Source organism: Littorina saxatilis, linkage group LG8, assembly GCF_037325665.1.
Source record: "Littorina saxatilis isolate snail1 linkage group LG8, US_GU_Lsax_2.0, whole genome shotgun sequence".
NCBI lineage: Eukaryota > Metazoa > Mollusca > Gastropoda > Littorinimorpha > Littorinidae > Littorina > Littorina saxatilis.
In genome coordinates, this window is record NC_090252.1 from 34,490,142 (window position 1) to 34,517,966 (window position 27,825).

General features: G+C 45.3%; 3 protein-coding genes across 3 annotated transcripts in view; 1 reads left to right on the forward strand and 2 right to left on the reverse strand.

Annotated features, from left to right (window-relative positions):
• LOC138973375 (tropomyosin-2-like) overlaps positions 1-13,969 on the reverse strand; it is a 46,850-nt gene extending 32,881 nt beyond the window's left edge. Inside the window, exons 1-2 of the mRNA XM_070346091.1 lie at positions 13,839-13,969; positions 317-400 (exon numbers count right to left, since the gene is read on the reverse strand). The gene's annotated coding sequence lies outside the window, so the exon portion shown is untranslated. The remainder of the gene's footprint in view (positions 1-316; positions 401-13,838) is intronic.
• The window catches only part of LOC138972282 (nucleolar and coiled-body phosphoprotein 1-like), a 182,091-nt gene that overhangs the window by 76,326 nt on the left and 77,940 nt on the right, over positions 1-27,825 (forward strand). The gene's annotated exons all lie outside the window — the stretch shown is intronic.
• LOC138974616 (uncharacterized) lies at positions 13,516-17,414 on the reverse strand. The gene is made up of 2 exons (XM_070347339.1): positions 16,084-17,414; positions 13,516-13,777 (listed from the first exon to the last, which is right to left on the reverse strand). The coding sequence occupies exons 1-2, from the start codon at positions 17,412-17,414 to the stop codon at positions 13,516-13,518; spliced, it is 1,593 nt and encodes a 530-aa protein (XP_070203440.1).

A 27,825-nucleotide genomic window follows, 5' to 3' on the forward strand; every position in this document is an offset into this window, starting at 1 on the left:
TATACATGTATATCCAAAAGAGGTTGCTTATTTCTTGTATAGCTAGCATTTAATTGGGTTTTTTCAAATAACAAACCATATTATCACACTGAAAATTGTTAATACTTTGTTAAAATATAAATCAGAGAAACTCAGGACTTAGATTCAGGAGTGAATCTTAATGAAGGTAACTTTACAGAGGTAATGAACAGAGAACCTGAAAAAAGCAATTAAGACCTAAAACAAAAGGGGAAGTCTAAATAAGGCCTAAAAAGGCCTAAAAAGGGGGTTCCTCTGTATATTCTATATATATATATTAGACAAGGAAAAGACATACCTGCTTTTCTTTTTTAAGACGATTGATATCATGTGTAAGGTCGTCTAGTTTTCTTCTAAGAGCCTGAAATTCTTCATCAGCAACCTGAACAATACAAAAGTAAAGCCGGTCAAATGTCCTATTCATGTTGATAAATGCAGGACATTTGTCCCATTTAGGCATTAGCACAAATTTGTAGCAACATCCCTGGTACTTGTTAGTCAATAGCCACTTGGTTTGCATCACTGGCAGTTATGTGTCATGGTTTAGATTCAGAGGAACACAATAACATATGCTTTTGCAGATCTAGCGTTTCTTTGAACCCGCAAACGATTCAAGGCTGCGTCTAAATGAAGTGGGTCACATGGGTCAAACCTCAAGAACTGGTGGGGTTTTCTGTGTGACATTTAACAGCCACTCAAGCGATCTGTATTTTCTAATAAATGTTGCTGAATGCCATTGCGAAAGTGTTTCGTCAGGTTAGTGTGTGTGTGTATGTGATGCGAGCAGAATTCTGATTCTTAATGCAGCTTAGATAGTAGATTCGGAATATAGCCAGATCTCGATCTCAGCCATGACATATTTATGCGCTCAGTTATGTGGTCTGACCATAAACCACAAGTAAAGCTTCTGATCAGTGCAGTTCAACATTCTCCCTTCTCTTCTCAACATTCTCCCTTCTTACTTCCTGTTAGAAGTAAGGACCGGTTGTAAGAAAAGGCGTCGCCTTAAACCTCTACAGCAGTCCCTGCAATGTACGGCACCCGGCGTGAGCGGACACCTGACATGTACGGACACATTTGCTCGGCACGGAGTGTTTTCCTTCTATATTTGCCCCCCCCCCTTAAACGGACACCTGCAAAACGTGGACACGGACACTCATTTTCGGTCCCAACAGCAGGTCATACCTCCTATGTACGGCAGTGTCCGACATAAGCTCGAACAACAAAAGCTCGAACGACAAAATCTCGAACGACAAATGCTCGAATGGACAAATGCTCGACGCGACAAAAGCTCGATGCGACATATGCTCGAACGACAAATGCTCGAATGGACAAATGCTCGACGCGACAAAAGCTCGACGCGACATACAGTCGAACTTGCTTAAGACGAATCACTGGGGATCGGAAAAAAAGTTTGTCTTAACCAAAATTCGTATTAAGAAAATTGATTGATTTTTTTTTTTTTTTAAAGTTTTGTACATTTTATGGTGTTTCAATTTGTTTCTTTCGCAACTTTCATGCTGCTTCACGTTTAGACAATAAAGTGACATATTCAGTTACATGCTCATGTGTGTCTCATGTTGAGTGATGATTGTTGAGTTTGAGTGAGAGTGAGCACACAGATGTGTCATCCAGTCGGCAGTTGTTACGTTTTTGGTCACACACACACGCACACACTGACACTGTCCACATTCGCGGTGTTCCTATCATTTGTTCGGAATCACTTACCTTGGCGAAGGGTGGCAAACCTTGGCCAATTTAGTTTTTTTCTTTTCTGGTTGCGACATGATGTTCAAATCCAAATCGAAAGCACTGACTGACTGATAAAGAATCGCTAACCGGCGAACGCAAACGCTGAGAGTGTGGTTTCCCTTGTCCAAGGGAAACCACTCTGGCATCTATATTTTTTGGCAATGGCTTCCGTTCAAAACATTAATGTTTTTGGTATTCGCGAAGGAAATAAACGTCAGTCAGTCATTCATGTTCAGTGTCTGAGCTATCAATCACTTTGATTCTAAATTTGAAATTGTTTTGTGAGTACAGTGTAATCAGTTTAACTTTATTCAGTGATCGGTTTAGCAATGGTTCAAGCAGTCGACGCAAGGGAAGACTTTGACACATGTATTCAAACTTCTCAAATTCCCATGATATGTCGATCTCGGGACGAGTTTAAAGATTTCGTCATAAGCGTGAGTAAATTACAGACATTATGCATGCTTGGGAATCCAAAAAGTGCTCGTTATAAGCATAAATTCGTTATAAAGAATTCGTTTTAAGCATTTTTTTTAAGCATGAAGAAAGAGGTATTCACTGAGTTGGGAACTTAAAACTAATACAGCAGTCCCTCTCATGAACGGACACCCTTGGGCCATAGCAAAACTGTCCGTACATTGCATCGACTGTGGTTTCTGTTGTTTACGTCCAACAGACAAGAATAAAGAGCACAGTGCAGTTTCATGTTGGCATCTTCGCATGTACTCCACTCCTGACCAAAACTACCCCCCCTCCTGATGGGTACAGGTGCAGTCAAGTTACCAGTGACTGTCGTCACGCCATTGCGGCTGTGCATGATCTTTGTACCAAGAGCCGGACTGCTCTGTTATCGATTTTGTTGTGGTGAAAATTTGACGATGGTCTGTCCGTACATTGGAGGTATGACCTGGTGTTGGGACCGAAAATGAGTGTCCGCGTCCACGTTTTGCAGGTGTCCGTTTAAGGGGGGGCAAATATAGAAGGAAAACACTCCGTGCCGAGCAAATGTGTCCGTACATGTCAGGTGTCCGCTCACGCCGGGGGCCGTACATTGCAGGGACTGCTGTACGTTATAAGTCAAAATTCGTAACTAGCGTGTTCGTTTTAAGTGGGTTCGACTGTATGCTTGAACGACAGAAGCTCGACCGGACAAATGCTCGACGCGACAAAAGCTCGACGCGACATATGCTCGAACGACAGAAGCTCGACCGGACTGAAGAATGATGCTGTCAAAACTACTTTGATAACGTCATATCTGAAACTGTCACGGTGATGATTAATATACTTACCCGAATCACATAAAGCATTGACGCAGTCTGGGATGCTAAGGTCTGAAAAGGCTACCCGTCTTAAACAATTTTAAAGGGAAGCAACCCCACCACATAAGTGTAAATGGAGCCATGGTAATGACTACAGACCCGGGGAGTTACCTCCCCTTGGTGTGTAATACATCACTACCGCTCCTCAACACGTGGTCAAGATCATACGGCTTTAAAGAAACTAAAAAACCATAAGCGGGGTTGGTGGGAGGGCATGAACTATGTGATTCGGGTAAGTATGTTAATCAAATAAAAATTTACTCTTAAAATTTTCGATTAAATTACATATTCTTACTCCAAATCACATAAAGCAGATAGCTTCAACAAGGCGGTGGGAAAGAAAAATCTAACTCACTCTAAAAATCCTTGCCAGAAACTGGCCCGCTGCCAACAAGTCAGGAAGGGCACGATGGGAAAAAAACTCTAACTCACTCTAAAACCCTTGCCAGGAACTAGCCCGCTGCCAACAAGGCAGGAAAGGACCCGAGAACCGTCCTGATTGACAGCCGCGATGTCTCTCAGGCAAAAGTTGCGAAAGACAACTTCAGAGAGCCAGTAAGCTGTGCCCAGCACTTCGTCCAATCTCCTGGACCGTAAAACGGCCTGGGAAGAGACCCAAGCCTTGGATTAATAAACCCGAGCCGAGTCGAGGGAAAGACAAGCTGCCCCCCCCCCCCCCCCTTTCAGGGCCTAGCATTGGAAAAAGTGAGTTCAGCATACAAAGGCGGGGGTCTGGGGATTTTTTTTACCTAAAATGCCCCCCCCCCTCCCCCCCCAAAGAAGATTGAGCAACTAAATTATGCCTTCACCAACAAGCAAAACGCAGACAGAAAACAAGAAAACTGACAATCTTGTGTTATTTGACCTAAAAGTGCCATTCCCACTTCCAGGAATATCTGGATTCTTTGTCACTGAATGGCTGACCACGTTCAACAATGTCGCTTCGAGACATTATTTCAAGTCTAGAGCCACAGAACACCGGCACAAAGCATGCTCGCGCGATGCCAGAGGAAGTGCGTGCTCAAGCAAACTGTCAAACCGATTGAGAATTGAACCGAACGGCGCACAAAACGAAAGCTGGGACTGTTTATTTACCATTTGGGAATAACAGGTTTTTGCATTTCGGCGTACACCAAATCGAGTTCCGCGTACTGGAGATGTTATTTCGGCGTAAAGTGCGCCGAATGGCTTACAATGCTAGGCCCTGCCCTTTCTATTGAAAGGAAATGCCAATGCCCTGGAACGATCTGTGCGTAAGGTTGTCCACTCAGTGCTGAGAAGGACGAACCCTCGAAGTGACCGTAAGACAATCATGCCAAAGTATGCAAACCTTGGGATGGAGTGAACCCCGAAAGGCCTGTGAGATAGAAGTCAGCTCAAGAGAAGAGTGACCGATCTCCACCAATGAGAGAGAGAGACACCTGAGTACAAGGTACCAGAGTCCAACTCGATGACAAAATCTCAAACAAGAAGGGCAAAGCCCATACGACTCACATGCTTGACCTTGACCTTGACATGACCTTGACCTTCAGGGTCAAGGTCAAATAACTAAACCTAGCAATGACATCATACACTAAGAACTGCTTTACACATTTTTCCTACCAAAATACATGTGACCTTGACCCAAGGTCAAGGTCATCCAAGGTCATGCAACACAAAGCTGTTAATTCAAGACATAGGAAGTACAATGGTGCTTATTGGCTCTTTCTACCATGAGATATGGTCACTTTTAGTGGTTCACTACCTTATTTTGGTCACATTTCATAAGGGTCAAAGTGACCTTGACCTTGATCATATGTGACCAAATGTGTCTCATGATGAAAGCATAACATGTGCCCCACATAATTTTTAAGTTTGAAACAGTTATCTTCCATAGTTCAGGGTCAAGGTCACTTCAAAATATGTATACAATCCAACTTTGAAGAGCTCCTGTGACCTTGACCTTGAAGCAAGGTAAACCAAACTGGTATCAAAAGATGGGGCTTACTTTGCCCTATATATCATATATAGGTGAGGTATTCAATCTCAAAAACTTCAGAGAAAATGTGAAAAATGTGAAAAATAGCTGTTTTTTAGACAACATTTATGGCCCCTGCGACCTTGACCTTGAAGCAAGGTCAAGATGCTATGTATGTTTTTTGGGGCCTTGTCATCATACACCATCCACCATAAAGACCATCCCCTCCTCATCGTGGTATGGTGGTGAAACAGAACCAAGCTATGCCGTCGGAAGAAAATCGCTGAAATTTCACTGTCCCTAAAACGTGGGGGTGTTTTTCATTGTGAGAAGTATACCGGTAGGGTTCTCCCATGGCGGACGGGTTGGTTGCTGGCTAACGGGGCTCTGGTAAAGACGGAGATGTGCTGGACAGTACCGGTGTGACGGCACAGAGGCCCAAAGACACAAGCGGTCATCTCAGCAACCTCCAAACGGGTAGACTGGACTCGACAACCATGGTAGGTAACCAGTCTAGGAGAAGGAAAACTCCGAAATAGAACCACGGGCAGACCAAGCTCAACAGCCCAGGAAGGCAATTGGTCTAAGAGGGAGGGACCCCTGATCAACGTCCATGGCCGAAGCCGGAGATGCGGGACCCCCTGGGTGCCAAAAAGCGCTGCATCACGCAAATCACAAAATGTAGTGAACGACGAAGAAGAAGAAGAAGATCATACACCATCTTGCCAAATTTGGTACTGATAGACTGAATAGTGTCCAAGAAATATCCAACGTTAAAGTTTTCCGGACGGACGGACAGACGGACGGACGCCGGGACGGGGGGGACGGACGGACGGACGACTCGGGTGAGTACATAGACTCACTTTTGCTTCACATGTGAGTCAAAAAGAGATGGTCGCCAGTTATCCTCTACCAGTCCATGCGAACGCAGAGAGAGAGGTAGTACGAGGAAGCAGCGACTTACAATTGTGCGTAAACAACCGGAAGTGCGGAATTCACAGTGGTCGAAGCCTGGTGTGACTGGTGACCATAAACAAAATGGCTAAAGGGCCAGAGTGTCCGCAGTTCAGTCTGCTTGTAGGTAATTGAATGTGAATCAAAAACCCAAAACAGAAAACAAGACTGGTAAGCATAAACGGAAAACCGTGAAACCAACCAGCCATAAGACAAGTGTTCTCAGGGAAAAACCGGAAGTTAACTTCGCGGCCAAATCAAGAGCCTTCCTGAGTTTGGTTGAAAAACCAGAACGCGTCCGTCTACCTCTGAAAGACTGAGAGTCAGACGTGGAGATCAACGGGCAAACGCCGTAGTCATAGTTGCCTGTGGTAGAAGGGTGACTGTAAAAGGAAACCTGACCCAAAGGAAGTCGTCCTGACTGTCACCTCATGCTAAGATGAGGGTGAAGAGAGGAAGAGTAAACTTGTTGGTTTCCCTTATATGGAGCGGCAAAGTACGTAACCGTCCAAAACCATGTTCGGTCGAGGCATTGACAATTTGACAGACACGGATGTAAAACTGCAATAACCAATCATTTCTACTGTTGCGAGCATTTCTGGTTCCAGGCTCATGACAGGATGAAATTGTGTTCACGTAGTTAAAAAAAAAAAAAATATTGTTCATTATTTAATTAAATGCAAACACGTCTTGTTCGGTCGAGGTCAAAATGTGTGACACCATGTGAGATTCATGTTGCAATTACCGGCAAACAAAACTATACATTTAGTAACAAGAGGTGTGTTTGTGTAGCAGTAATGTGTACACAGAAAGTGTCTCTGCAAGGTAGACCCACCTTCTTGTTATTGTGTGCCCATGAGTGCTTCTCTGTGCCAGATAATTCGTGACACAATGTCTCGACCGAATAGTATTTTAAACAACGATTTTTTGTTCAAACAAATATTCTGGTCAAGCACATGTGCATAATCTTGTTGCACCTGTACACTTTGTTTGCACTCTTCACTCTTACTAGTCTTAGTTTACTGGAGATAAACGTCTGTTTTTCGTCTAGAGAGGAATGTCACAAAATGGCAGCTTACAATAAGCCGATTTTCAGCAAACTAAAATGTCAAACAAATTAGCAACAAAAAAAAGGAGTCAAATTTGGGTTGAAAACATATCAATGTACTCCCTGAGACACAATACAGATAGAGCATTTGGTTGATTTGATGAAAATGATGGTTGCATGTAAACCTTTCATGTAGTAGGTGACATCCCCCTCTGGGACAGCAATCTGAGAATGACACTTAACAACAGTTACTTGGGTTTGGAATAAAATCAAGCACACTTCTGTAGTGTTATTCTGCTGTGGTTGTAAAGGCAGATACTTTTGTGGTCTTTTCAGGTTTTTGTATTGATATCACTTTTTTTTCAGTCAGTCATAGTAGCAGACAAACTTTTGCAACCTTTCCTCATGCTGCAATGTAAAAGTAAAATACTGTAGGAAGTTCGGTGTTCTGAGGCAAAACACAACACAGCGAACCCCTTCAATGCAAATGTAGTTAAAAAAAATTAATAAAAAATCATAACATACATTAGATATACCAATTATACCAAAATTAAGGAAATGATCTCCTGACAATCTTCTCACTGCAATTGAAAGGGCAATACACAGCGGTTGTTTCCCTTGTCAGAGTATTGATTTTTTTTCATGACAGCAAAAAAAGTATCTGATATATGATATGCATTGTGGTAGTCAAGGGTTTAAAAGTGAACTCGCCATCGAGAAACAAGTTTCTCTCTAGCATATTGCCATCACTATTTCTAAAATCATTTTTTTGATTGCACAGAACTATAATTGTGGATGCAGAAATTCAACCGGGTGCAATTTCTTTAGCTTTTCTCAGATTTGGTTGTGTCACAAAGACTCACATGGCCCTTTGCTAAACCATCAAACTTTGATTTAGGCAATAAAACTAAGATGTATTTAGACAGGGAAGAAATCAAATCAAATCAAATCAAATTTTATTTTTCGAGGGTTGTGGCATAAGCAATACAACGAGCTTTTTTTCAACCAGCCCTCGCCCAGAGAGGGGACTAATCTAATCACATATTTACACGGATATTAACGTAGAAAAAAAGGTAGAGAAAAACAACAACATATGAATATTTACACATTACATATTATACACAAATATAAAGCGTCGTATATGTAACGTAGTGAAAACAATGCTGAATACACATGCATGAGTAAATGTGTTATTAATTTGAGTGTTTTTGTGTGGATATAATGAACACTGATGCTTTGGACAAATGAAAATATAACCAAACGAAGTCTTCCATCACTGTGATTTTTCGTAATTTAACATTAAATACAGTGAAAGGTGTTTTTTGAAAGTATTGGGACTCTCACAAATTCCGGGAGAGAATTCCACAGGACGCTACCAGAATAGGCTAAGCTTGATTTGAAGAGATCTATCCTTGGAATTGGGACGTTAAACTTTCGGTTTGGTTTGACTTTAAAGTTTGCAACGAAAGTTCGTGGTGCACGGCCGGAAAGTATTTTGTGAAGGAGCACGCCTTCATTTAATTTAAATCTTTGTTTTAGTGGGAGAATCTTAAGTTTCTTATAATCATCAAATACAAGACTGGATTGTTTCAGTAAAATTAGTTTCAGCACTCGCCTATGTAAACTATACAATGGTTTTAAAATATTAGCACTGGCAGAGTCCCAGATGGTTGAACAATAATCTGTGATGGTTTGTATATATGCGTTAAAGTATTAATAACCTTGAGTGCTGGTCTAGAAAGTGTTTAATTCTATTCAACTGATATATTTTTCTGGACATTGTTTTACATACCGACCGAACATGATGGGCCCAAGACAAATTATTATCGATATTTACTCCCAAAACTTTATGATCTCCTACCTCCTCTATTGCGTCGTTACCAATTAATATGGAATGAGGATTGTTTCGTATGTTTTGTCTCTTTTGTCTTGTTGTTATTAACATGTATTTGGTCTTTTTAGGGTGAAGACTCATGTGGTTATACTCCGTCCAATGAATGAGATCATCTACACTGTTCTGCAACGATGAATAAACTTTGTCTAATTTTTTATCAGTAGTGTTGAGGGTCGTATCGTCAGCAAAGAGTTCGCAGTCATCATTAATACTAAGAGGAAGATCATTAATATACAGGGAAGAGAGTAGTGGTCCAAGGACAGAGCCCTAAGGAACCCCGTATAACACAGGTCTTTTGCTGGATACGGTTGAATTAACGCAGACAGACTGCTCTCGCCCAGCTAAGAAAGAGGAGAGCAGGCATAAGGTTTGGGGTTTGTTTGTTTGTTTGTTTATTTGTTGCTTAACGTCCAGCCGACTACGTAGAGCCATATCAGGACGAGGAAGGGGGGGATGAAGGGGGCCACTTGTCAAGCGATTCCTGTTTACAAATGCACTAACCCATTATTTGTGTCCCAGCAGGCTTTAGTAAAACTAAATTAATACCTACTGGAAGATTACCAGTTTCCAGTATGTTAAAATAGGCTTAACCTATCTACTGCTGGACTTACATCAGAACACTAACAGATTAAACTATACATGAATCGCGAGACAAGCGACAAGAGAAGAGATTTTTGGAAAAAATACAGGTGAATGAGCAAGAAGGCAGAAAAAAGAAAAGAATTCATGAAGAAAAAGAGAGCATGACATGAAAGAGGAACCAAAAATCTACCTAACAGCAAACTAGAAAGCTCCTGCGGTTCCAAAAACAGTAGGGGCCTTTAATTTCATAACCGCAGTGCCCCACTGCGGGAAAGGTTTGGGGTGACATTCTATATTCAACTAATTTTCTTAATAGTAATTCATGATTAATAACGTCGAAAGCTTTAGCAAAATCGACGAATAAGACACCACAGAGTTGATTATTATTAATGCTACTAAGCCAACTTTCAAGAAGGTTTGTTAATGCTGTGTGGCACGAATGATTTTCTCTAAAACCTGACTGGTTGGAATGTATAAGATCGTATTTCTTCAAATGAGTGGTCAAGTGTGTAAATATGTGTTTTTCAAGTGGTTTTGATAAAACAGGAAGAATTGAGATTGGTCTGTAATTGGCGGGGTCAGAAGAACTACCTGATTTAAATAGCGGGATTACTTTCGCCTCCTTTAATTTGGTGGGAAAGTAGGATTTGTCAAGGCACAAATTATAAACATATGTAAGGGATTCTGCAATAAAAGGGGCAGACAACTTCAGAATTTTCCCATCAAGATTATCCAAACCACGAGTACCTGTTTGTTTTAAGCACAACAGATAATGGAAGACTTCGCTAACAGATAGCAGAGGAATGTCTAAATTATGGGTAATATTTTTTTAATCACAAAACTGTTTCAACTTGTCCAGATTATTCTGTTTCGATCTATCAGTTGTAATTATTTTGTCAACAATAGAAGTAAAATGAATGTTCAGATCATCAGCAGGTATATCAATAACGGAAGATTTTACTGTATCTTTACGAGATAATTGGTTGATCACCTTCCAGATGGCTTTTGAGTTTTGTTTTGAACTGGATGCAGCGAGCTCACGGTAATACTTTCTACGAGCTGCACGTTTCATGGACGTTACTTTGTTTCTCTGTTTTCTGTATTCTTCTTCTTTTCCCTTCCGTTTAAGAAAATCGCGGTAATCAATCGCATGTTGAATGTCGTCTGTAAGCCACTTAGGTTTGGGATGTTGCTGCACACGAGAGGTTCGAAATGGTGCATGTTTATCATATACTTTTATAAACAAGTTGTACCATAAATCAAATGCTTCGTCGGGGTCAGTATAATTATAGATCATTGCAAAATTTGTACAACTGAGTTCCGAAAGGTATGAATCTTGATCAAGTTTTGAAAATAACCTATATGTTATAAATTTATGTTTTCGTTTTGGGATTCTAACCCCTTTTTTCGACCACGTGAGGCACACTGGAAAATGATCACTACAGCTAAAACTTGGAACTGAGGTTTCAATAATGTTAGCTCGAGTTGACACATAGATATGGTCTATAAGCGTAGATGAGGTAGCTGTAACTCTTGTTGGAATCGTTACTAACTGTTGTAAATTATGCAGGGATAACCTTTCCATCCAGCATTTGTTGGGTTTCACTAAATCAAGATTAAAATCCCCCAAAAGTATAATTTCTCTGGATTCAAGACTGACAGCGTCCATCATATCATCAAAATTATCGAACCAGTTAATATGTTCAGCTGGATTCCTGTAGCAGAAACCTATCAATATTGGTGCTGATTTAGGCAATTTTAATTCTAGCCATATTGTTTCAACTGAATGCTGCTCTAAGTGATGAAGTCTATGAAATGATAAAGACTCGTGAATATAAACTAGCAAACCAGTTTCTCGTGTTGATGTAGGGTCTCGACGTACGACATTATATCCTTCAATCTTAACTTCCGCATCCGTGATGTTACTGTTTAATCTTGACTCAGAGAGACCAAAAATGTGAAAATATTTGCCTGAATTGAGTAGAACAGTTGCTACCTCATCCAGCTTATTTATGGCATGATTTATATTTAAATGCCCAATTCTGAGACCATCTTTCACGGGCCAGGAATTCATAGACACAGTCATAAAATGAACAAAACACAACAACAATAATCTCTACAAAAGAATATTAGTGAGTATTATCTCGTAGAATAATTTGTTTGTTTGTTTGTTTATTTGTTGCTTAACGTCCAGCCGACTACGCAGAGCCATATCAGGACGAGGAAGGGGGGGATGAAGGGGGCCACTTGTCAAGCGATTCCTGTTTACAAATGCACTAACCCATTACTTGTGTCCCAGCAGGCTTTAGTAAAACTAAATTAATACCTACTGGAAGATTACCAGTTTCCAGTATGTTAAAATAGGCTTAACCTATCTACTGCTGGACTTACATCAGAACACTAACAGATTAAACTATACATGAATCGCGAGACAAGCGGCAAGAGAAGAGATTTTTGGAAAAAATACAGGTGAATGAGCAAGAAGGCAGAAAAAAGAAAAGAATTCATGAAGAAAAAGAGAGCATGACAGGAAAGAGGAACCAAAGCAAACTAGAAAGCTCCTGCGGTTCCAAAAACAGGAGGGGCCTTTAATTTCATAACCGCAGTGCCCCACTGCGGGATCGTAGAATAATAAAAAGCAAAACAAATTAAACTACTAAAAACGCACGGTAAACGAAAGAAGGGAAAAAAAAAACAAGTAGAAAAGCCGATCGGCACGGAAAATGTGTCGTCAGTAACAGTCTTATCACTAAAAAGCAAAACAAATTAAACTACTAACAAGAAGAGCAAACGCTCGATCGAGTCACTTTCGCAGTTCTGAATATTATATGAGGCATCAGATGGACAGGAAGAAATTGCTATTCACAACACAATGAGTCACGTTCACATAAAATTTGAGCCCGGTCACTTTTATAGTTTCCGAGAAAAGCCCAACGTTAAGTTGTGTGTTGCCGAACAGAAAAGGCTAGTTATCTCCCTTGTTTTTCTGATAACGTTCGTAAAAGGCTACAGATGTAAATACTTTGATGTAAAGAATAATCCTACAAAGTTTCAATCACATCCGATGAACTTTGTCAAAGATATAAAATGTCTAATTTTTCCTTTGACGCTGACCTGTGACCTTGAAAAAGGTCAAAGGTCAACGAAACCATCGTTAAAGTGTAGAGGTCATTGGAGGTCACGACTAAACAAAATATGAGCCCGATCGCTTTGATAGTTTCCGAGAAAAGATATAAAATGTCTAATTTTTCCTTTGACGCTGACCTGTGACCTTGAAAAAGGTCAAAGGTCAACGAAACCATCGTTAAAGTGTAGAGGTCATTGGAGGTCACGACTAAACAAAATATGAGCCCGATCGCTTTGATAGTTTCCGAGAAAAGTCCAACGTTAAGGTGGTGTCTACGGACGGCCGGCCGGACGGCCGGCCGGATGGCCGGCCGGACAGACTAACACTGACCGATTACATAGAGTCACTTTTTCTCAAGTGACTCAAAAACGCACGGTAAACGAAAGAAGGGAAAAAAAACAAGTAGAAAAGCCGATCGGCACGGAAAATGTGTCGTCAGTAACAGTCTTCTTATCACTTCTCTGCGACAAACACTGTTAGCAGTAGAATTATGAACGCCAGAAGGAAGTCTGTTTAGATGAACGCGATGTAAACAGAGACTAGATCGTTAGCACAACGAAGTGTCACCAGGATTCTTTAAAAAACCCAAAAGCACCAGCAGAAGATTTCAAGGTTTGTCAATGACACTTTTCCGTTGAGTGAACACACGATAATTAAAGAATGCCAGCTTCGACCCCATACACACACACACACACACACACACACACACACACACACACACACACACACAAAATCTAAGAGGAGTCGCTATGTTGGTTGCGAGGTAGTTTCTGATAGTAGTTCCGAGACACTGTTCAATACTGGTAGGCACAGAAAACTGCTGTTGCAAACGGCAAGCCTGCATGTAGCTAAGGTAAGCCTGCATTACAGTTGGGTGGACAGGCGGCGGCAGGAGGCGCTGAACAGGGTCACTGCTGTAAGGAGCACCAGACATTGGAGCGGGAAAGTGGCGATCAGCTGCACCGTGATCACCCACAGGATAGCTGTCCTCTCGAGGACGTGCGTACCTCCTGGGGTCAAAGGCAGCCCGGTAGACTGGCTCCTCAAAAGAAACCCCGGGATTTGGAAGGCGAGGGAAGGAACCTGGGGGTGGCGCCACGTGGACACTGGTGGGCGGTGGTGACTGCTGAAGATGGAATGAAGCAAAGGATTAACACATGCACACAAGCACACACAAATCTTGTTACCTCCCCAAGTGAAGGACTGTAATCCATGTCTACAGGAGCTGGCTCTGGCTCTGGCTCACCAACAGCAGCTATTGGTGCCAGCAAATCACCTTTCTCATCAATGTGTCCGTGTCCGTCGCCTTCTTTACGTTTTAACCTGCAGACGCCCAAAGAAGTTGGTAATAAGCATAATTATTTGTGTAAACATAAACAAACAATATTCTGACTTCAAAAGTGTAGAACAAATCCAGTGCCTCTTAAGACTATAAATACTGTAGTCAATCAATCAATCAATCAATCAGTCATAGAACTGTCCTCTCTTTCAAGAAAGACGCAAATCTGAGAAAATTGTATCTTTAGATGGGGGTCCGAAAAATAAAGGTAATTGGAAAATTTTTAAGTAAATTTTCATTTGATTAATATACTTACCCAATTCTCATAAATGCATTGACTTCAGTCTCACATGCCAAAGACGAAAAAACCACTCAAATTACCTGCCCTTAGAAGGGTGGTAACCAAGCAAAACGAAACGCCATAGCCGTAGCTATGGGCTAACCATGCTCAGTTACCCATAACACCCTGCGCGCCCCGTGAGCGCCAGCATCCGGAATAATCATTCGAGACTACTCAAACACCCCAAGGATATATTAGGTAGCGGGGATGGATGGGAGGGTATTAACTATGAGAATTGGGTAAGTATATATAATCAAATGAAAATTTACTTAACAATGTTCCATTAAATTACATATTCTTACTCCAATTCTCATAAATGTAAAATTTCAATAATAAATTTTGATTTAATTAATATACTTACCAACTCACATAGATAGCAATAACTTCGTTTGGTTGCTAAGACATTGAAGCACTCTTACATGGTAACATGGGGAGATAACCCTAAAAGAAAAACCCTCATGCCGTATAAGGCATGGTCCATGTGGGTTATCTCCCCTTACCGGTGCAGCGCGCATGCGCAGGAAGTACACCGGTAATACTCATTCCGCCCTGAAACACATACCCCTTAAACAATTTGCGGGGCAGGTTGGGAGGGTTTTCGATATGTGAGTTGGTAAGTATATTAATTAAATCAAAATTTATTATTGAAATTTTACATTAAATTACATATTCTTACTCAACTCACATAGATAGCAGATTGCTAATCTAGGTGGTGGGTAAACAATATACTCACAGTTAACATCGTGGAATCATCTGTCCTGCTGCCACCATAGCTGGCAGGCCAAAAGTTCCGTCCAAACGGGATCTTGCAATGTCCCGTAGATAGAAATTCATGAAAACATCCTCAGATGCCCAGTAGGCTGAGTCCAGGACTTCTTGAAGTCTTCCTGATCTCAAGACTGCCACAGATGACACCCAAGCCCTTAGTTCATGGGTCCGGGCTGACTGGAGAGGAAGGACTGACTGCCCCCCCCCCTTTTCGTTTCCACCATAAGTAAGCCTGTCTTACTAAAGTGGATAGCCACCTCGTCAGAGTAGACTTTATAATGTCCTTATCTCTTCTTGTATTTACAGAAATGAAAAGAAGTTTTTGCTTTGAGGATCTAATTGGATTAGAACGAGACAAGTAAGCCTTCAAAGCTCTCACAGGACAGTTTGCGACGTCAGAATCTGAAGGAGCCAAAATGGAGTTCAATGATTTAATCTGAATCACAGGAGAAGGATTGTCTGGTTTTTGGTTCTTTGCTAAAAACTTAGTACAAAACCTAAGTGTAACGGAACCGTCTTTTTCGAAAGAAATGTCGCGAGGTGAACCCGATAATGCGTGAACCTCGCTCCCGCGTCGCGCAGAAGCCAGCATGACGAGAAAAGCTGCTTTTCGCGTGAGGTTAGCAAGATTGGCAGAGCATAAGGGCTCAAAATCTTCTGACCTTAAATATTCCAGCACTAAAGGCAAATCCCATGCTGGAATAGCGGATTTTGTTTTGTCAAAACAAAGGGAAGCACCCTTAATTACACTAGAAATGCAACTCCCACTAGGGATAGGATATCCTAGTTGCTTCAGCGTGATCGAGATCGCTGATCTACGGACTTTTAAGGAAGAGGGTGAAACACCCTGACTAGAAAGCCAAGATAAATGGTTTGCAACTTGAATAGACCGTGGTGAAGTAGGCTTCACTCCGTTCTCTTTACACCATTTCCACCATGCCCGCCAGTGAGAGGTATATACAGAAGACGTAGAACCTCTATGAGAGGCCTGAATCAAGTCAAGCGTAGCAGCCGAAGCCCCTGATCGTTTTAATGACTCCCGCACAGTGGCCAGCCGTGAAGAGCCAGCCACTGTGGATTGTCGTGGGGAATGCCCGATCGGGGCTGTACCAGTTCGCCTCTTCTGAGGTCCAGAGGAAGAGGAGGACCGCTTGACAGTCGCAGAAGGTCCGGGTACCATGCCTGACTCGGCCAGTTCGGAGCTACAAGTATCAGAGACGGCCTTTCCAGATCCGCCTTCCTCAACACCCTTGCGAGAAGTGGAATTGGAGGAAAAGCGTAAGCCTGCAGATTGTTCCATGGAATCTCTAAGGCGTTGACCTCCCACGCTTCGGGATCTGGAAACGGCGATACAAAAATCGGCAGACGGCGCGAAAACCGTGTGGCGAAGAGATCTATTGGCGGCTTCTCCACTTGGGCCCAGAGGCGGAGAAGCGCTTGATGCGTGATGGTCCACTCTGAATGCATTACCTTGAATGAACGACTCAGAGAGTCTGCCAACACATTCAGTTTTCCCGGCAGGTACTTTGCCGACAGGACCATCCCGTGTTTGTGACACCAAACCAACATTTCGCATGCTCGATGTGACAGCGGGAGAGAGCGAGACCCCCCTTGTTTGTTCAAATACGCCACCACCGTGGTGTTGTCGGAGTGAACCAACACGTGTTCTCCCCTGAGAAAAGGAAGAAATTCCATCACAGCTAGAAACACTGCTTCTAACTCCAGCATGTTTATATGCCACTTGACCTGAGACTGAGTCCACAGACCGAAGGTCGTGTGGTCGTCCAGGTGAGCCCCCCACCCCTCGAGAGAAGCATCCGTGAACAAGTGCTTCGAAGGAGGAGGAAGAACAATGGGAACTCCCTGCGTGAGCCACGCTGTGACCAACCATTGTCTGGTCGTCTCTATGAAGCAATCTTGAAGTGAGACAAGTGTCTCCCAGTTCTGAGACCGTGGATCCCACTTGGAGTTCAGCGCTTCCTGAAACGGGCGCTTGTGGAGCCTGCCAAAATGTGTCAGAGGAGCAAGCGATTCCATCTGGCCGAGGATGGACGTCAGAGACCTGACTGAGGCCACGAAAAGATCCGCTGTGGCATTTATCTGATCCTGGATCTTGATAATTCTCCTTTGGGAAGGCTGAACTGTCCACTCTACAGTGTCGAACACCATTCCCAGATATGTGAAGTTCTGGGAAGGCGTCAACTCGGACTTGGTACTGTTGTTTCTGAAGCCCAGCTCTGCTGCTTCCCGCAGAACGATCTGCGTGTGGCTGAGACACAAAGATTGTGCCTGGTTCTGAATCAACCAGTCGTCCAGGTACGTCCTTAAACGTATACCCTGACCCCTGATCAGAGCGCAAAACTGGCGAACTACCATCGTAAAGATCCAGGGAGCCAAGGAAAGGCCGAAAGGGAGAGCTCTGAACTGAAAAATCCTGTTGCCCCAAACAAAGCGGAGCCATTTCCGGTCTGTTTGGTGCATCAGGATATGGAAGTAAGCGTCGGATAGATCTATGGAGGTGACCCAGTCGCGCGGCCTGAGGGCCTGTCTCACTGAGGTGGGCGTCTCCATGGAAAACTTGATCTTTCTCAGAAAAAGATTTAACTGAGAAAGATCGAGCACCGGACGCCATCCTCCCGAGGCTTTCGGGACGACGAAAAGACGTCCGTAAAAGCCTGGAGAGCGATGGTCCTGAACCTCTTCCACTGCATGCTTCTGAATGAGAAGCTCTACTTCGGCCTGAGCGGCCTCTCTGGCTTCCGGTCTGGCCGGAAACCGAAACGAAGGAGGAGTTCTTGTCAAAGGAGCCTTTTGAGTACTCCAGAGGAGCCGGAACCCCGATCGGAGCACTCCTGCGATCCAGTGGTTGTTTGTTTTCCTCAACCAGGCTGGTAAAGCCCGAAAAAGGCCTCCCGCCACCGAAAATGTGGGGGGCGCAGGAGTGCCGGGACCGGGGCTGCATCATTGGGGGTTAGGTTTTCGACCCGAACCCCTCTTCCCGTAAGAAGGTTTGGACTTGGGGTAAGGACGAGAGCGATTCTTTCCCCGAGAGGATGAACCTGACTTTTGATTCTGACCAGCGTTAGAGGGACCAGAAAAAGACTGAGCAGGAGGACCACTGCGTTTGGTCTGATGCTTAGAGAAAGCCAACTCAGAAAGCTTGACAAACTGCAAGTCCTTAGACTGCTGTGACTGCTTCTGCAGCGCGCTCAGCGCGTCCTGTCCGAGAAGAGAACCTTCGAGAAAGGGAGAGACCCTGAGAGAGTCCTGAGTGTTCTTGTCCTCTAGACGAGAGCCCGTCAGCAGAGCCTCTCGCCGCCAGAAGACGGTCTGCGCGTATAATCTTGCAGACAAGGCCATTTGCTCTGCATTCACCCTTCCCAAGGTCGCAAAAAGCAGCGAAGTGTCCTTAGGATCTGCGTCCTGCCTGAACACAAAGGGATTCAGAGAGGTCGTAAGAGCTCGTGAAAGAGATCGAATTAACGTGTCAGTCAGAGACGATAATTCCAGAGAAGAGCGGGCGCAATCCTCAACAGCAATGAGGTCTTTCTCTTTGCAAACAGAAGGCCTATCCTTGTTGTAACCATCCTGCCTAATGGAGGCAAGTTCCGGCAAAACCGGAAGTGAAGCCGAGGGTAAGGCAAAGGAAGAAATCAACGGCTTGGTACTGTACGTAAGCCGAACCTTCCGATTGGTGGACAGAGAATGATGAGCAACGCGCCCAGGAGTAGCAAGCCAGTCCTGCACCTCCGCAGGAGCGTCTCCATGCGCCGATAAAAGCGGGAAAGGAACGTCGCTCGCAAAAACTTTCGCAAGTTGAAAAGCCACTGCAGGTGACTCCAAAAACTTAAAGTTCTTGGCCTGCTCGCGGGAAGGAGCGAAATCAGCAAAAGCTGATGGAGGCTGAAGAGCTGAAGTGGTTGCTGCAGAAACTCCTTCAGGAAAGTAGGGTGCAGCAACACCAGCTGCTAAAGCCAGCAAATGAGGCAACTTAGCCGGAAGTCGGCGAGGAGCATCCTCATTCTCATCTGAAGCTTCTCCTTCCATATCCTGTTCATCACCACAGGAAGTATCCCAACGATCTCCCAAAGAATGAACAGCAGAACCGAAATCCGTTGAGGCAACTTGAGCCGAAACCGGAAATGGTGCAGAAATATTTCCGGAAACCGGAACTCCATGGAGGAGACCACCATCCGTACGACCAATGCCAGCTGTAAAGCCGGGAGAGGAAGCGGAAGTAGCCTGAGTGAAGGCAGCGGAAGCCGCCGGAGCGGAACCGGAAGCCACAGGCTGGTGAATGCCTCCTGCCAATAGCGAGATGCTACCAGCGGAAGGCAAACTCCTCCTACCACCGGAAGCCGCAGCCGCCGAAAAGGCGGAAGCGGAACCAGCAGCGGACTGCATAGCACCAGCATCAACCGGACCCGTGAAATGGTATCCGGAGGACCCTGTCGTCTGGCTACCGGAAGTAGCAGACGTGTGCTCATCACACCCCATGTCGTGATCCGGTTGTCGGTTACAGGACAGGTTTGTGGAATCGACCTTACGTCCGGTGTGCACTTCCGCCGAAACGGAAACCGAAGTCAAAGGTTTGCGTACTTCGCCAAGAACACCGTGAGGTGCTGATGTCTGAGAATCAGACAAAAACTTGTCAAAAGGATCTGACAATTCCAACACCGTTGTTGGACCTGCGACCACGCCAGCGGACGTGACCGTCGCAGTAGGTTCAGTACGAACCCGCGCAAGAGAATGAACATTTCCAACATTCGAAGAAGGAGGCAGAACAGCGCGAGACGCTGTTTGCCGCTCCGACGCAATCAAATCATGCACCTCTGTCTTAAAAGACGATAAAATCGCCAACAAATCAGCTTTAGTTAAAGATGGTTCAGCTTTAGAAGCCTGAACATTCTCAGAAGAAGCCGAAACAGAAGTGGTAGGTTTGTCAATGGAAACCGAGAACGATTCTTTACTTTTCGGGTCAAACACAGAAATAGATGCGATATCGCTCGGCGAAGTTTTCTGAGTACGAGATGCAGTGGTAGTAGCTACCTTACTCTTAGCTTTAGTCGCTTTGCCTGTATGAGAGCTGGGAGGACTTGCCTGTCTGGTTGAACTCCTAGTTTTCTCTTTGTCTTTCTCTTTAGGTTTGTCCGCCATTTTGTATGACAAAATCGAACCCAAAACACAAGATGCAAAACAATCGAAAAAGCTAAGTCAAAACATCTCAAAAGTAAAAATAAAATCTCTTACCCAAGCTTGATGAAGAGATGAAGACAACAAAAGCGTTACCAAAACTGGATGGTCACCACAGTAGTGAAGACCAACGGCTTTAAATTAAAGCAGAGTACCACAACCACGTCTAGCGCCGTGTGTTGAAGAAAAAGGAATGAGTATTACCGGTGTACTTCCTGCGCATGCGCGCTGCACCGGTAAGGGGAGATAACCCACATGGACCATGCCTTATACGGCATGAGGGTTTTTCTTTTAGGGTTATCTCCCCATGTTACCATGTAAGAGTGCTTCAATGTCTTAGCAACCAAACGAAGTTATTGCTATCTATGTGAGTTGAGTAAGAATATGTAATTTAATGCAGATTCCTCCTAAAGGTGGAGGGAACCCACTTATGTCCTTGAAAGAACCTGCCCTGCAGCAACCAAGAACAGCAACTAACTGAAGCCGTCAAAACGAGTGCAGGAGAAATCCCAAAGATAAAAACCGATGAAAAAATCATCTGATCTCCAGTCAGCCGTTTGCAAACCTTCGCCTAGGCGACCAGAACGCAATACGGCAATAGAGGAAGCCCAAGCTCTGCCTCTGAGAGCTGTTGGCAAAACTTCTCATAGGCGAGAGGAACCCACCAGCCAGAGAAGAACACCAGAATCTGGACTCCCTAATACCTAAAAAGGAACAGAAGGAGGACTGAATGCGCCCCCCCCCCCCCCCTTTTGTTCAAAGAGCCACCACCGATAGGACGGTCCTATGAAAGTAGCAAAGCCTCTTGAGAGAGACAAAAAGAGAGAAGCCTCTTTCCCTCACAGTGTAAAGAGATAAGAACCTGAGCTTAAGCTCATAGTTCCAAATGACTGAGAAGTCAAAAAGGGATATAAAAAATCTAACCAGACAGTTAGAAAATCCAAATCACCCGGAGCGAGAATCCTCCCGAGAGGAGGGAACCCCGGTAAACCCCAAAAACGCCTGAGCCTCACTGCCCCTCAGGGCTGAGACCCAAAGTAAGAAGAACGAAGTCCTACGCGTTAAACAAGGGGAAGCCTCTAAACCTCTTAACACAAGGTCCTTTGAACATGCCCACAAGAGCGCCATGAACATCAGAAGAGAGGCCGATTTGTTCCAAAATAGCTGAGATAGCCGAGACGCAGGAACCTCCAAGAAGAGGCCAAGCTGCCCAGAGCAAAAAAGAACCGAGGTGAATAACCACCTGGTTTGAGAGAGGGGCGCTAAGAAGTCGCACCCCCGCTCTATACACCAATTGGCCAAAGAGGCCAATGAGGGGCATACACAGATATGTGCTTAATGCATCCAGACCAGAGTCAAAACCCACGATCCGTAACACAAACAGCACACCTCCAGCCCCGTATGCAGATGGTCCCACCCCATGTGCAAGCCCTGAGAGGACCTGCTGAGCGAGTCGGCCAGATTATAGAGCCGGCCGGGGAGACATTCCCCTGAGAAATTGAATTAGTGTGAAAACCAAATCAGAATCCCGTAAACTCTGTCTGACAGGGAGTGAGAACTTGCTCCTCCCATCTAGTTCACATAAGAAGCAACAGAAGAATTGCCCGAATGCAACAGGACATGCCTGTAAATAGCCCAAAAAGAAAGGCTAGTAGACTGAGAGCTACTGCTCCTAACTCCAGGCAAAAGAGAAGCCCAAGGAGTTGCGTCTACATCCACAGTCTCAAGACTGCACTTGCCAAAGTAGGCCCCATCCAGACAGAAACGCCTCTAAAAAGAGGTCTAAGTCCGGGGGGAACCAAAGCTAGGGAAAAAACGCCCTGAGCTCACCAAAAAACCAAATTCCAGCCACCTACTCGCGTGGAGGAACCCACTCTGGAGGAGGACCCTCTTGTCCCAGACCTGTGAGGCCGAGTCCCCAAAGAAACTTGAGGAAAGACTAAAGGGTCAGTAAAGCAATCTAAAACCGTCCGACCGAAGATCAAGGCTAGAGACCTCGCAGAGGTCTGCTCTAGTGCCAGTCTGGCAGTGAAAAGAGCCTAAAGCCTCTCTATTCTCTCTTGTGTGAAGATAAACCTTCAAAGAGACAAAGTCGAACAGCATGACCGGGTAAAAAACCCTGAATGGGGACAGCTCGGATATTGCCTGGTTTACTGAGAACGCCAGGCAAAAAGCCTGGTTCAAAACCAAATGACAGCGCAGCTGACAAGCTGATTAACTTTGAAAAAGCAAAACCAGCCCCCGAGGTAGTCCTGAGACAAAAAACTCTCCAAAAACAGAGCCACTTCCTGTCTGCAGGAACGCATAAGGAAAGCTCAAGTGAGAGCACAAAGAAAAATCTCAGCCAAAGCTGATACCTCTAGCCCATGCCATCCCACCTCCTGTGGAGAGGGAGGAGACACTGAACCAAAACACCCACTTTGTGACCAGGAGCGCACAAATGCGCTACTAGTGGTCCATGAAGGAAGAGCAAGCTCTGGCTTCTGAGTAGGCTTAAACAAACCCAGGAAAAAGCCTGACCCTTGCTTCCTGTTACCGGCGTGAAATCAAACCCTCTGTAAAAGAAGGAGATCACGCTAGTAAAAACAGTGTGGGCCTAGAAAGTCACCAACGAACTCTATTGCACGGTGATGACCCTAGCCAGAGGCCTAGCTAAGGCCCTATCCCAGGGATCCTCCCTAACCCAAAAAGAGTTCAGGGAGGATAAGATGGCCTATATGAGAGCACAGAAGAGAGTCTCAGCAAAAGCAGAAAACTCTAAACCCTGCCGTCCCCCTCCTCCAAAGAGGAGCGGAACCTGCTCTGAAACCAGCAACCCATCCAGGAAAAAGAAAACTGCAATAGCAGCCGCCTTTTGTATGGCAAGCCTACAACCCGTAGGCAGTGCTACACACTCTCCCTCCTCAAACGAGGAGTCCTAATCCCAACCAGCAGTTGTGTACAAAACACAAAAAAGAGGGGAGACAAGGGAGGTCGTGCACTAACACTCCTGCCGATAACGTCGCCAAGAGTGAGAATGAAAAGTGTGATCAGTCTCTGACTGCCAACCCAAACCGCCCACCTTATGTGAGGTGGGGGGAGAGGGGTTGATAACCGGCACAGGTCCCTGCCGAAAAGGAGAGAGGGAGGGTGGGGGTACAAGACAAAGCCGAGCTCGGCCCGCCATACCCCACCCGCTGTGCGAGAGAAGCATCCCAGTGCTGAGAACCAGTATACCTGGTTTGAGCCACAACTCACCCCAAGTGGGGAGGGGGGTGGTTCAACAAAGCAGTAACCCCTGGAGGGGGAAAAGACTGAGATAGAGAAACTGCCGTAAACGGCCGTGCCCCACTCGTCCACCTGCCAAAGTCAAGTAGCCCTATCGCTCACCTACCCCGAGGAAGGGGGGGGGGGGGGGGTGACCTATGAAAGCTGAGGACAATACCACTGGCCAAGCGATACTGTAGTCCGAGTCTCCACAAACCATTGTGAACACAAAGAATGGGAGACTGGAGAGAAAGAGCATGTTCTGTCTCCGCCAGCCAGAACAACCGCTCACACACCCCAAGGGGTTAGAGGGGTAGTCAGCCGGCACCGCACCCTGCAGAGAACAAAGCAGAGCAAAGCTCATTGTTCCCCGCCCGCTGTGCGCGACAAGTGCGGGCAGCTAATACAGCTACCTGCCCCAAATGGAGCAGAGAAGGAGTATGTAACGTAGCCCGAAAAGGACGTACATAGCACCCCCACTGTGTTGAAAGGCTAGAGCCACGCCATGCCCCGGATGGGGAGGGGGGCGGCTCGCCACAGCAGTAGACCCCTGGAAGGGGGAGAGAGAGACAAACCATAAACGGCCGACCCCCACCCGTCCCCCTGCTGCAGTCCTGTAGCCCACCGTCAAACCACCCCGCTAGGGTAGGAGGGCGATTGTCAGGCCAGGACAAAAGAGTATGGCTTGTCTAAACCCAAAAGGCAAGACTACAAACTCCTATTCTTCAACAGAAGAAACAGAGTCCCCACCGTCCAATGTGTCACCACACAAAAGAGGGGAGACAGGAGAATGAAAAGCGTGACCCGATCCCTCATGCCAAACACCACCACTCTCTTGACCCACAGAGGGAGAAGAGATTGATAGCAGGCACGGCGCCCTGCCGAGAAGGAGGGAGGGGGGGTGCCGCCGAACAAAGCCACGCCAGGCCCATTGTTCGCCGACTGCTGTGAGGGCGCTTGGCCCCAGCCGACAAACCGGTCTGTCCAGCGTGAGCTACCCCGCACCCCGCATGAGGTGGGAGTTGGCTTGACGCTGCAGCAAACTACCCCCGCGAGGGGAAAGACTGGGTGTGAGGCGAGACCGTAAACGGACGCCCCCCGTCAACTTGCTGTAGTCCTGTAGACCACCACCCCCCCCCCCCCCACCCCGACAGGGAAGGAGGGCGACTGTCAGACCAGGACAAAAGAGGCACAGACTGTGAAGACAGTCCATCTGCACCCACCCAATCCAACCCAGAGGGAGGGAAAGGGTGGAACGCTACCCCAGCCCCCACCCGATCCTGCCCGGTGGGCGGGAAAGGGTGGGAAGCTAAACCACAGCCCCCTACCCCCAATGAGGCAGAGTGGGAACAAGCCAAGGCCGTGACTTACCATGCCCCCCCTCTCCCTCTCCCAAAAGGTGAGAGGGTTGACTTCCCAACCCAGCCGAGCTAAAAGCAAGGTGAGCGGGAAGAGACAGAGAGGGAGCAGACCCCCTCCCCTTGCGGAGAGAGTGTACGAGCGCAACCGCCGCACTACCAGAGGCAGAGAGGGTTGACCCGTACTGGTCAGATGCACCAGACCACGGTGCGAAGCAGGAGCGCCCCCCCTATCCCCCCCCCCCCCCCATTGGCGGGGGGCTGCGTAACACACTGAGAAGTACCGGAGGTAATCACAGAGGTTAGACGCAGGCAGGGAGCAGGCCCCCCCTCCTAAAAGGAGAGGGTGAACGTGAACAGCCCAGAGCCACCAGAGGCAAAAACGGGCTGAACCGAACCGGCCATTTGCACTAGACCACAGTGCGAAGCTGCAGAACGAGAGGGCGGGAACCGCCGATCACGCCAGAAACAGCTGCGAAATACAAAACACAAAACATCGTTAAGTCCCCCGTAAACGGAGGACTAAATTCAAACAATTCAGTCTTTAAGGAGCCTATAGGCTGAAGGCCCCGGCTGAATAAACCCCAACAGGGTAAGCGAGTTGAGAACAGGGCTAAAAGCCTTGTCCCCTTACAATCTCGCGCAAAATTAAGCTTTGACGGCCATTTTAAGACCAGCGAAAAACAGTCACCCAGAACGAAAAATTCTGCGTGCCTGTTCCAAACAACAAGCTATCAACCAAACAAAAACAGAAAGATCTCACCAAAAGGTAGAAGGACAGGTAGACCCACAAGAAACAGCTAGCCTCACGGCCGAGCCGCCATGTGAAGGCCAAAAGTGAGTGACAACTAACGACACGTCCGCCGTGTGCTGTCGAAAGTCGAGAATGATTATTCCGGATGCTGGCGCTCACGGGGCGCGCAGGGTGTTATGGGTAACTGAGCATGGTTAGCCCATAGCTACGGCTATGGCGTTTCGTTTTGCTTGGTTACCACCCTTCTAAGGGCAGGTAATTTGAGTGGTTTTTTCGACATCTAGCATGTGAGACTGAAGTCAATGCATTCATGAGAATTGGAGTAAGAATATGTAATTTAATGAAGCTTACACTTACAGAGAAAACATGGGATCTTTGTGCAGGAGTTACAGCACTAAGATCCCATGTTTTCTCTGTAAGCTTACCACTAAAGCAACGATTTGTGTTTTTTCGCAATTTTTATAACAATATCAACAGTCAAAAGCTGTGCACAACTATAATCTCTGACTTCACATACCTTTGGTGTTGCCAGCCAAAATAAACTTTATGTGGTTTGCCAGTACCATTTCCCATGATCACGTTTTGGGGCTCAAGGCCGTGTGCAGTATATATGCCAATTTAAAATGGACCCACATACCACCTTTTACAATTTTCTTACATAATCAAACAGAATGTCTTGACGTTAAGTACCCAAAATGGAAAGAATTCTCCCTCTCACTGAGACTGATAGACTTCCATGTAGGCTTTTGACATAATTAGTTCACGTGCGGGACCTGATATGAGCCTGATTGAGGACCGCGCTTTCCTCTCTGGAGAATGCTCAAAATTAATTCGTAAAAAAATGGCAGTTTTTTTTACTCCTAAGTTGCATGAAAGTCAATGAAACTTGGTATTTTTTCAAACGAATAGCTCAGGCATGGGAATGGTGAATAAAAAGTCAGCTGAAAACAGGAGAGGGACCCAAAAACAGGGGGATCCGGGGGTCCTCCCCCCGAAACAAATTTTTTAAAGATCAAAATCTACGCAATCTGAGGGGTATTTGGGACAAAGTTTAGCATTTAATTTTACATAAATATGCAGGTGTTTTAGCTGCAACTTTAAGTTTTAAAAATTCTGAACAAAGGATTGTGCATACTTTATGACTTTCTTGCAAACATTCACTGACTGCTCTCACTCTCAATCATACTTGTCAAACCCACGAGGAAACATGTGATAGGATCCAGCTCATCTTTAACTTTCTCTTATTCCAGGTATTGAATCAAAGGGAATGAATAATACAATGATAAAAAATTTAAAAAAAAAACTTTTCGTTAGTAGATGCTCGCTGAGTGCAATGAAACCATGATTGCTGTACATAATTTCTCTGTCACAAAGGGTGCATCTTCAGATCTTGTTTGACCGGGCGTGTCGACTTTTCATATGTGTTCACCGATCCGCTCTTGCTTGTCACCAACTTTAACCTCTTTGGAAACCCAATCCCATTTCCACTGGTTAACCACACCTTTTTCGTCATAATCCTGGCCGCGTCGAACAATATTCGATACCGAAGACATGAAGTTTTCTTTCAAATCGAACACAAGAGACGCGTCTTTGTCTCGGACAAGTAAACCACATGCAGCGGATGTTGCGCGAACGTCTGTTTCATATAACGTGGGACAGCCAAGACTACAAAAGCTGAAGTCAACCGTCAGTTCCGGATAGTGGCTTGTGCCATTTGAAGACACCCGACCGTTTGACAATAAAAACCTCATATACGATTTTTGAGGGATTTTTCTTTTCCCTGTCACGTTTCACTATATCACATAAGGTGATTATGAAACGGTTAGTTACTTCTAACTAACTAACCACACCACGATCCACTCTCGCAGTCATACAATTAAATAGAATCAACAAAAGTATAAGTTTCAGACGCCTGTTTATGTAATAACTCGCCACCTCCCTCAAGACTTCACTCAAAATATGTTCTTTTACGTTCAAAACGTAAAATACCAAGAGGTCACTGACAAAATGCCAGTTAGAGTATAGAAAATTATAGTAACACGCTGATCCCGTGTAAAGTTAAGAAATATATAGCTGATCTGCCAAAAGTGCTAATTTATGCAGGTGTCAAACCCCACGCTGTCACCACTCGCGTATAATCATGAATATCACAGATGACCAGGTGGTAATAAGGGTGCATAAGACATGGTGCAACTTAGCTTTGTTGTGCCACCGAGTGGACGGCCTGTAATTAGTT